General features: G+C 39.4%; 1 protein-coding gene across 1 annotated transcript in view; it reads right to left on the bottom strand.

The window, feature by feature from the left end:
• Positions 1–3,077: 3,077 nt before the first annotated feature.
• The window catches only part of PGK1 (phosphoglycerate kinase 1), a 22,479-nt gene continuing 14,298 nt past the window's right edge, over positions 3,078–11,258 (bottom strand). The window contains exons 7-11 of the mRNA XM_004685609.2: positions 6,242–6,356; positions 5,837–6,016; positions 4,239–4,416; positions 3,881–3,979; positions 3,078–3,543 (exon numbers count right to left, since the gene is read on the bottom strand). Coding sequence (XP_004685666.1) covers positions 3,503–3,543; positions 3,881–3,979; positions 4,239–4,416; positions 5,837–6,016; positions 6,242–6,356 — 613 coding nt within the window. The 3' untranslated portion in view covers positions 3,078–3,502. The remainder of the gene's footprint in view (positions 3,544–3,880; positions 3,980–4,238; positions 4,417–5,836; positions 6,017–6,241; positions 6,357–11,258) is intronic.

Below are 11,258 nucleotides of genomic sequence, written 5' to 3'. Positions count from 1 at the left end.
GGCCTGATAATTCTGAGGCCCAAAAAATAATAAAGATTAAGTAATGAATTGATCATAAATCAGGGAATCACTTGCTTTTATTTGGAACCAGCATGTAACTTCAAGATAGTGAAGCAGAATGAAATGTAGGTTTAAATCTGTTTTTTAAAAATGGCATCTTTGGTTTGACTCTGTACATAAACGAGGCTGAAAGCTGTTCATTCATGTATTAGATCAGTTCTTTGGTGCTTTTGCATTTGGGTTTCAGATAAAGACTGATTTATCTAGTTTCAACTAGAGCTTAAGTAAGCTCTTATTGCCTAACTTCTAGGTGGAAATTTTTTAAAGATCTACTGATGGTGACTGTTGTAAAGACATTATTGTCCAAAGTTCTTCCCTTTTCAAGTAGGAAGAAAAGTGTTTAATCTGAGTATGAATATAGAAATAGAGGCAGCAGGGGCAGAAGATGGAAAATACAATGTACACTATGGTCTAAGGAATCTAGAATGAAGGGGAAGTACTCAAGAGGTAGGAAAGAAAAAACAAAAAAGCAGGCACAGAACTATATATAGCATATCGCCATATATACTTTTAATATATTTATATGTATATATACATATACATATGCTTTTTCTATGTGTTCAGTAGCTCTAGAATGAAGGAAACTGATCTTAAGACTGTTTCTTTGAAGGCTGAAACTGGTAGATGGCGCACTGAGATAGAAGAGTCTTCTCATTATGCACCCCATTTTGACTTTTAATTGTTAGAGGTTTTGAGTTTTTTAAGTTTTTATTTATGCATACAAGAATTAGAGTATAGGCCAGAGGTACAGGGGTTAAGAGGATTCACCAGAGACAGTAGGGAACAGAATAGGTGGATCTACTGAAATACACTGCTGAGGGGAGCAGCAGGTGAGACAGGAGAGGTCTGCTTCAACATGTGGATCCCCCTCCCTGGCAGGGAGTCAAACTCATGCCACAGTGGCTGGCAATAGTGCTGAGACTTTAACATCTGAATCACCATAGAGGCCCTATTGCTGAGGTATTGGACATAAATGACCCAAACATGGGGCAACACTCTGGAAACACTCAGGTACAATCAGGAACTGAAAGATGGATGAATTGGAAGTTGTAGAGAAAGTGCTAGGTTATGGGTGTTTACAATTCTTTCAGTTCCTCTGTACCACATTTGATACAGTTAAATGTTGAGGAAGGTTAAGTAGGCAGAAAAGTCCTCAGTATGCTAAAGTACTAGCTAAGCTGTGACATTAATTTGGTGGGTCTACGGGTAGCCTCTCTGGGCCTAATCACAAAAGATCAGAATTCCTACTTCCCAAACCAGGGTACAGGATGCCATTTAGAATTGTGCAAGAAACATGATACATTTCAATTTTTTTATTTACAACAAATATGGAGATTAATTAAAATAGAAAATGAATGTGTATGTGTTATTGAACAAAATGAATTTTTAAGAGAAAGTTTAAGACTTCAATTATTTTTTGTCTATTTCAAGTTGCTACCAAAATTTTCTTTTGCTGGTCTCTTCATAATTAAACAAAGTCCTAGTCTACAAGTATAATTGCAGGGAGTGAGGCACAATGAAAAGGTACTACCACCCCAGCCTACTGAGTAATACAAACCTGGGCTTGAATCCTTGTTGTCACTTACTAGCTTGTGATCCTGCCCAAAAGTTTAATTATTTCTTCATCCATAAAGGTAAAATGCCTTTAAGTAAAAAAATGCCCAGCACAGAAATTTTGGTTCCATATGGTCTACTGAAATCGCATGTTTACGTCTGCTCACTCCTGAACCCCATTAAAATGGCAGGAAAGGGCCCTCCCAGGTGACACAACAGGTTAGGACACAACACTGCAAGCTAGCCTCAGCCACTTCAGTCTAAGTTCGATCCCCTGCCCTGGAGGTGATCCATATGGCGCGGCAGACCTCTCGTGTCTCGCCTGCTGCTCCCCTCAGCAGTGTACTTCATTGATCTGCCTGTTCTGCTCCCCACTCTGTCTCTGGTGAATCCTCTCACTGCACCTGCACCTCTGGCTTGTACCCCAGTTCTGTACGCATAAATAAATAAGTAATCTTTTTTAAAAATGGCAGGAAAGAGAATGTAAGGGAAAATTAAAAATGTCATTAGATTTTCAACAGTGAAATGAAACAAATCCTTCAAGTCTAAAAAATGATAGGTAGGCTGGAAGTCTGCTCATAGCAAAAGAGACAAGTGTAAGGGCTAAAGAAAGGTATTTCAGAAACAAAGTCAAAAAATTTGCCTTATAGGCACTCTTTCTCAAGCAGCTAGTCAGGTCTTGAGTTTCACAAAAAGGAGAGAAAGTTAAGGAAGAAGTAAAAGGGTCCAGAAAAGTGAGCCATCACAAGATGTAAAAGAATCCCCAGCGTTAGTAGAAGGACTCCCCTGGGTCGAGGAAGCCCTAGAGCAAGCGCTGCAGAGCAAACCTGCAGGGCAACAGGACAACCTGCAGCGGGAGCAGAGGGCCCCAGCAGGGCTGCCCCAGTAAATACAAACAAATTTGCCTCATGTATGTTCATAAAGGAATGAACCAGTAGTAGTCCTTCGAAAAAAAGAAAACTTAAAACATTAACTCCAAATTAAAATACTTAAATATAACATGTAACCATTTAGCTGTGACTAAATTATTATCACAATGTAGACTTTATCTAATCTAGAAATATGATAAAGTGAAAGTAGCTAAATCTCCCCACATATGAAACTATTATCTTTTTTAAAACATCCAGAAGGTAACGATGTAAGTGTGTTAGTGACATGAAGAAAATACCAGAAAAAATGGTCACCTCTGAAGAGAATCACAAAATGGCAGGAATGGATGGAGGCCTATCTTTTTGTTACAAACCTTGATTAGTCATGTGTAACTGATAAAAACAAAATTAAAAACAAAGCACCAATCACAATGTCTGCCCTAAAGTAGGGCCTCAATACCATCAGTAGACAGCTAGTAATTCCCTACCCACCCCCGAGTGCTGCTGCCCCTTTTCTTACATTCAGAAATGCAGGTGACAGCCCTTTTTCAAGATTCTGTTCTCACCCAACAAAGTATGACAGGAAAAAAGACCTCAGTTTCAATGGATAATTTTATTTACTAGATCACCAACCTCAGATCCCTCCTTCTCTACAACTAGAATTTCATCTTGTTTCCATGCTGCGTGGTGAAACAGTGACAACGCTAATCAGAATAAACTACTTCAAAAACGAGAACTAAGTTAACACAGCTCACTTTCCTTTAACAAGCAAAATATAAATATACGTACTCTACACAACAAATTAGAGATTCAAAAGGGATCTTGAAGAATGTAGGTAAATCCAAGGTTCAGTAAAGATGAGCTGAGATGCCACTGTTTAAGGGTTCCTCGTGCTGCATCTCTTGGCCACTAGCTCAGTCTTGTAACAGGGGGATGATTTTAGTTAATGCCAAGTGGAGATGCAGAAAGCACTGAGTTGACCTAGTGGCTGTGCACAGGAACCCAAAGGCAGGAAAGTACTAAACACTGCTGAGAGCATCCACCCCAGGAAGGACTTTACCTGTTTTTGAGAAAGCACACAGAGATAGCATTACTACAGGGCCCACTAAGCCGGATCTGCCCCCTTCCACTTCCCATTAACATGTCAGCTCGTCTTTAGGATATATGGCCACGAGTTCGGTTAACTTTTGCACTTTGGGTCATAAGTCTACTAGAGCATAACCTCTGAGAGTTATTCTTATCTGTCCCTGCCCATCTCAAATGGTTGCCAGGAGCTTTATTTGTAGTTTCTCCATTTGTACTGACCATAATGACTGCTTCTGCTCCATTCTACCCACCTCTGATGACACAGCCCCTTCCTTCCTCCAAATAAGCTGAAAAATAGGGAAGAGCCTCACCTTCTAGGAGCTCTAAACTGGCTCCACCTCCAGTGCTCACATGGCTGACTTTATCCTCTGTGTTCCATTTGGCACAGCAAGTAGCGGTGTCTCCACCACCTGATGAATGAAATCCGAGTGAAAAAGAGAGAACAGATAAAAAGGAATGTCACCAAAACAGGTAGTGTGTTCTCGAGTCCAAAAGACAGTTGATAAATCCCCAACTCCACCTCATCAAGAGGTAAATTATATGTGTTCTCAACAAAATTACATGTGTTCACTAGTGCCAACAAACCTAGGAAAAGTCAATCACTTCCATTCTACTTTTCTCAGATTAGAATTTGGCCAGCTCATATAAGTATATGTTAAGACCCCTTACCTATGATGGTGATGCAGCCCCTGGATGTGGCTTTCACCACCTCGTCCATGAGGGCTTTGGTTCCACGGGAAAAAGCTTCCCATTCAAATACACCCACAGGTCCATTCCACACAATCTGCTTAGCCCGAGCAACAGCCTCAGCATACTTCTTGCTACTCTCAGGCCCACAGTCCAAGCCCTATGTGCAGAGTTAAAAAGAGAGGATGAGCTACCAAGTTACTTATAGGAGTGAATATCACCTCCACCAAAACCTAAATTCAAGGTTGAACAAGCAGTTTCTTCTAGAACCAAAAAATACCCTAATTTTTAAAATTACAAATCTGTTCATTTCCTTTATGGACAATCAAGAAGGCGGGAAAACCTCGTTACTTGATTTAAAAAACATTCTTAGCCATGCTATGGTAGTGAAGAATTACAAGGGTGGTTTTCAATCGAAGTCAATTCTGCCCCTCCTGAGGGACATGTAGTCATGTCTAGAGACATTTTTGGTTGTCATAATTGTGGGGCAGGGGAATGTGTTCAATAGCTACAGGTATCTTAAACATCCCACAATACCCTACAATCTCCAACAACAAAAACTGTCTAAGATGTCCATAATGTCAATGTTGAGAAACAATGAACTATATCAGTGGTTCTCAAACCTTTGTGTACATTAGAATCATCAGGAGGGTTTGTTTTACCACAAAGTACTGGGCTCCACCTCCAGAACTTCTGACTCAGTAGGCCTGAGGCAGGGTCCAGGGCATTTTAAACAAATTCCAAAATTATACTGAGACTGCAATTATAGGGATCCCACTTTGAGAAAGTGGAGCTAAATAAACCCCACATGCCTAAATGACCAAGTGCAAACTAGTCTGTCAGCATGACAAATTTATAGCTATTAAAATTATAATATATAGGGCCCTCCCTGGTGGCGCAGCGGGTTAAAGCACAGCACTGAGAATCCAAAGCCGCATGAGTTCGATTCCCGCCTGCCCCGGAGGTGACCACATGGTGTGGCAGACCTCTCCTGACCCGCCCGCTGCTCCCCTCAGCAGTGTACTTCGTCGATCTGCCTGTTCTGTTCCCCACTCTGTCTCTGGTGAAGCCTCTCACCGCCCCTGAGCCTCTGGCCTGTACCCCAGTTCTGTACGCACAAATAAATAAATCTTTAAAAAAAAATTATAATATATAGAAAGCATTATAATCAACTATTTAACTGTTAACATACATTTTTCCCTGCTCGTAGTTAGTATATTTTTACTATCTTAATGTTTTCATTTGAGATTGTGTATATAGGTTTTTCATAGCACCAGAACATCCCAAACTAGAAAAGTATATAGCACCATCCTCAGCACACAGTTAATGCTGACTATACAATAAATAGATGAAGAAATAAATGGTTCTGCCCTCACATTGCTGATCGAGATAGAAAGCATGTGCTACCACTGCTTCTGCTTTCTCCCCATGCTCTCCCCATCAAGGAAGACCTCACTATGACATCCGAAGTATTCTATAACAGAAATCTGTACAGATGCTTTTAAAATGATGACTGATTGAATGAATGAATGATAAAATGTTTCTGTTCACTCATAATACCAACTACCCACGTGACTCACCATCCAATCAGCAGGAATACCAGAGGCCACAGTGGCTTGGCCAGTCTTGGCATTCTCATCAAATTTATCAGCAATGACAAAGTCAACAGGCAAAGTAATCTTCACACCATTCTTCTCAGCTTTGGACATCAAGTCTTTAACAATCTTGGCTCCCTCTTCATCAAACAGAGAAGTGCCAATCTACACAGGGGAGCCAAGATAATGATGATCAGCCTCTACACAGAACAATGCCTCACATAGCAGACAGGAAAAATGTAACGGTATAAGAGTAAAATTCAAAGACAAAAGATATAATCAAAATAAATGAAAATAGCTTTTAGTACACACGTCAGAAGCTGGTTTAAGTTAACAGTCTGCTGTTTACATACAGAGCTATTTCACATTCACTTGGCATTGGTTTCCTACCTCCATGTTGTTGAGCACCTTAAGGAAGGTAAAACCCATTCCACCACCAATAATCATCTCATTCACTTTGTCCAACATATTATTGATCAGCTGGATCTTGTCTGCGACTTTAGCTCTAGAAGGGAAAGAAAAAATCATCACGAAAAGAGCAATGGACTGAGTGAAATTACATAGAGCCCGGTTTTTACATGAAGGCACAGTGACATAAAATTGTCCTACAGAGTAACAAAAGTACTTTCTAGGTTTGCCCTTTCTCTAATCCAAAAGGTGACTGCACTTCTAAGAAATCCTTTCAAGCTGTGGCTCTAAACCAAGAAGGTCTTATAAGACCTACTCTTGTCTAAACTGTGAACTTAAAATAGGCCTATTTTTTTCCTCCCCCTCCCCACAAAAACTACAAGGTCAAGACTGCTAATTGTTGGATCCACGAGCTTGCTCAGAACTATCCTAACCCTAAAGTAGGAATCAAGTTGTACACCAAAACAAATATATACTGAGCAAAAATAGGTATTTCTTCTTTAACTACACACTTATAGGGCTATGCTCAGTTGTTGAGACATTAGCTTTCTGGCATTTATTTTTCTCTTTGACCACTTAATTCCACACATTTATTGAAAATCTACTCGGTGTTAAATATTGCTGTAGGTCTTTGAGTGAAATATATCAATGGGCAAAAACAAAGATCCTTATAACCCCTTTGATTCCAACTCCAGTAGAAGGAAATTTAAGACAATAAATAAAGACATACCTGTCACATCTGTGTGGAGTACAATCTTTAAAATCCATCATAGTTTGCCTTCCATAAACATTCCCATATATCTCAATCCCAATTAAATGAACAAATCAGCTTGGTCCTTTCTACCTTTCATTCAATAATTAAGACAATGCCTATGCTAGAATTTGTGAAATAAAATTCCAAATAAACGTGATATGGGGGAATATATGGCAAGAGATTATTCACCTCACATGTAAACATTTGCCACCACTAAATATAAGAATCAACTAACTGCTATGGAGAGAGAGAAGAGGGAGGAGAAAAAAAACTCAACCTCTTCTAAGTAGGGAATGATCTATAGCACAAATGCCCTATTTTCATCAACAAATCAATGGAATGAAAATAGGGGAGAGGACTATTATAGACACCTTTAAAAAGTTTAAAAAGACACCAACAACCAAATGTAATGTCGCCCTCATGTGGATATTTATTCAAACAAACCAACTATAAAAAAGACTATGGATAATTTCTGAATACAGACTATAAAAATTTTGATACTATTGCTAAATTTTATTAGGTATAACATGGTACTCATCTTTAAGAACATCTAACAAGTTATAAGATACATACAGAAATAGTCTAAGTGCAATTTTTATGATGCCTAAGGCATGCTTTAAAAGACTCTCAATCAAAAAAACAAAAACAAAAAAGATTACAGAGGGACATACCCAGAAATACCCAGACAGCATTTCAGAGTAGTCATATAAAGAAAAACAGCCTTCAATAAATCCAAAATACAACTAAGCTTCTCTTAAATCCCCATCAACTATCACTGGAGGATGCTTCATTATTCCAAGCATCTGCATTATTGAAGGTGTGTGACACAAAAAACCTACTGGCAGAGTTGGAAGAGGGAAGATGGAGCCAAAAATACAGCAGTGCAAGAGTGGGAAAAACAGAAAGGTATAGATTTGGGGGAACACATCTCTAGAACTAGTACACAGAGGAAGGGAAGACCCACAGCACATAACACAAGCTGGAGGCTTTGGTCAACCACTGAAACCCTGAAAACTACCAATTCTCACAGCCATACTATGGCCAGCAGAGCCTCACTCCACCCCACCCTACCCCTCATCCTACCCCCCAAAAAGGGTAGTTTGTCCCCAGATCACCAAGCCTGGCACCTGCCAGCTAAAAAAATTCATCCTGCAGCTCCACCCAACAGGGTGCCTAGCTGCACAGACCAAATGGGAAATTCCAAATCTTTGGTAACCTAAGTCCCTAGAAATCTTGCACAGAGTCAGGGAAGATCCCAGACCTCAGTCCAACTCCTGAAACTGGAAGCTGTGATTGCACACTGCAAATTCTCACGTGGTGTGGTGGGTGGATGCCCTTCCTCCAACTCTAGGAGAAGCAGGAGGCTTGTTGTCAGCCCACCAAACCCTAGTCACTGACTACAAAACCAATCCCTAGAGGTCCACCCAGAGGGTACCTGGCTGTAACAACACACAAGGAGGAAAAATTCCAGAGCTTTGGGGAAAGACTTCACTAGGATCTGAGCTCCATCCTTGTCAGAGGACTGGAAGAGCGACAGACACTGTCTGCCAGCTTTGAATGACATTACACTCAGCAACTTCAGCAGAAGCAAGCGCTCCTCTTCCCTTTACTCCTTGGAGACACAGGGAAGTCTGTAATCCAAGCAAGCTGCCACTGGCTGCAGACATCTCCAGTCACATGGGGAAAAAGGATTTTCGGCCCAGGCTGACTCTCCTCCCACAAGACAGTGTATGAAGAAAGCCCCCCACCCCAAGCAGGCGCGCGCGAGCGCACACACACACACACACACACACAGACATATACACACCCCTCTACTGGAAAAAGAATAACTTAATGGAAAAAGAATAACAAAAAAGAATTAATTTTGGCAGAATAAGAAAAATCTTCGGAATGTATTCTTAATGACAGATGAGAAGACCAATGGGCAGTGAATTTAAAATAACTATTATGAAAAATAATAACTATTATGAAGAATATCAAGGAGATAAAAAGCACTCTAACAATAACAAACCATTAGTGAAATAAAACAGCAAACACAGGAGCAGTTCTTCACCGAAGCCATACAATTCCAGAGATGGCACAAATGAAAATTTCAATGAATGAAATGAAAACTTCATGTAAAGTATAACAAGCAGGCTCAAACTTACAGAGGAAAGAACCAAAGAAACTGAAAATAAAATCATAGTAATGACTCAACTGGAAGAGGAGAAAGAAAAAAGAATTAGAACAAATGAAGAAATTCTACAGAATTATCAGAATAAACTACAGAGGAACCTAAGGATACCTGGTAGATTAAAAAAAAAAAGTAACTGAGTCTACTCAAGGAAATAACAGCTGAGATTGTCCCAAAACTAAGGAAAGAGCTAGCCATAAAAATCCAGGAAGATAAAATAAACCCAAATTCCTAAATGCAAAAAAAGACCTATCATCTTTAAATTATCAAAAGTTAAAACAAACACTAAACCCTTGGGGAGTAACATACAATGGCTCCCCAGTCAGATCATCAGATTTCTCAAAATAAGCTCTCTGGCTCGGTAAGAATGGAATAATATATTCACAATTCTAAAAGACAAAAACTCCAGCAAAGAAAACCCTGCAAAACCATCACTCAAAAACAAGAGGAGAAATAAAGGTTTTGCCCAATAAACAAATGTTAATGGTTTGCCACCACCCGACCTGCCCTACATGAAATGCTGACAGTTGTTCTTCTAAATGAAAAGGAAAAACAAAAGAACAAAAGACTCTGAGCAAGGTGGATAAATAGTAATATACAAACAAAATAGTAATAGAAACAAAAATAAAATGAGACCATACAAAACATGAAATAAAATGTCAGTATGTTTTGTCAAGATGATACCAGCATACAAAAGAGTACTGTATAGAAAGATTAAAACGACCTTCATGATAACCACAAAACAAAATATGGAACAGAGAAGCTGGGAAAACCGACTTAGTGAAAAGGCAAACAGAAACACACCGAAACATAAACAAGACAAAGGGAAAACAGCCAGAAAACAAAAGATACAATGGCAGTAGGTAGGCCCCATATATCAATAACTGCATATACCAGCCATTCAAACTTACCAATCCAAAGTAATAGGTTGGCTAGGGACCTGTGATCCATTTATACTATGCAGACAGGATTCTCATATCAGATCCAATAAAAATACTTAAAAAAATAAATTGAGGGCCCTCCCTGGTGGCGCAGCGGGTTAAAGCACAGCACTGAGAATCTAAAGCCGCTTCCACATGAGTTCGATTCCCGCCTGCCCCGGAGGTGACCACATGGCGTGGCAGACCTCTCCTGACCCGCCCGCTGCTCCCCTCAGCAGTGTACTTCGTCCATCTGCCTGTTCTGCTCCCTACTCTGTCTCTGGTGAAGCCTCTCGCCGCCCCTGAGCCTCTGGCCTGTACCCCAGTTCTGTATGCACAAATAAATAAATCTTTAAAAAATAAATAAATAAAATAAATTGCTTGAGCAAAGAATTTCAAGCCAATAACAGAAAAAAGCAGTAGTAGCTATTATTATAATTTAAAAATGAGACTTCCAGTCAAAATAGTAATTAGGAACAGTGGTGGACACTACATGATGATCCTGGGGACAAAAACACAAATATGTATAGAATGGGAAAAAATACATTATTTCCGAATATCTCTTGGATCAATAAAGAAATCAAAGTTTGATCAAAACAGAAAAATTATCTGGAGACCAACAACAATAAGGTATGAGCTACTAATTCCTATGAGATGCAGTAAATGTAGGATTAAGAGGGAAGTTCATACCAATACAGTCCAATGCAATAAACAAGAAAATTACCAAATAAATGATCTAAGCTTACACCTGAAGGAACTAAAAATAAAACACACATAAAACTCCAAAACAAACTAATCAAAAAATGGGCAAAAACCTAAATAGCACTTCCCCAATGACATACAGATGGCAACAAGTATATGAAAATATGCTCATCACTTATAAGGCAAATGAAAATCAAAACCACAAGGAGATATCACGTCACTGCTATGAGGATGGCCTATACCAAAAAGAGTAGAAATAAGTGTAGATAAAGGTGTAGAGAAAGAGGAACACTCATTAACTATCAGTGGGACTACAAAGTGGTACAGTCTCTATGGAAAATAATGTGGAGAGTGCGAGTCTACTCAAGGAAATAACAGCTGAGATTGTCCCAAAACTAAGGAAAGAGCTAGCCATAAAAATCCAGGAAGATAAAATAAACCCAAATTCCT

The sequence above is a fragment of the Condylura cristata genome, unplaced genomic scaffold (assembly GCF_000260355.1).
Source record: "Condylura cristata isolate star-nosed mole 26May11 unplaced genomic scaffold, ConCri1.0 scaffold00019, whole genome shotgun sequence".
NCBI lineage: Eukaryota > Metazoa > Chordata > Mammalia > Eulipotyphla > Talpidae > Condylura > Condylura cristata.
The sequence above is the reverse complement of the archived record's forward strand: the minus strand, read 5'-3'. Positions and strand labels throughout refer to the sequence as shown.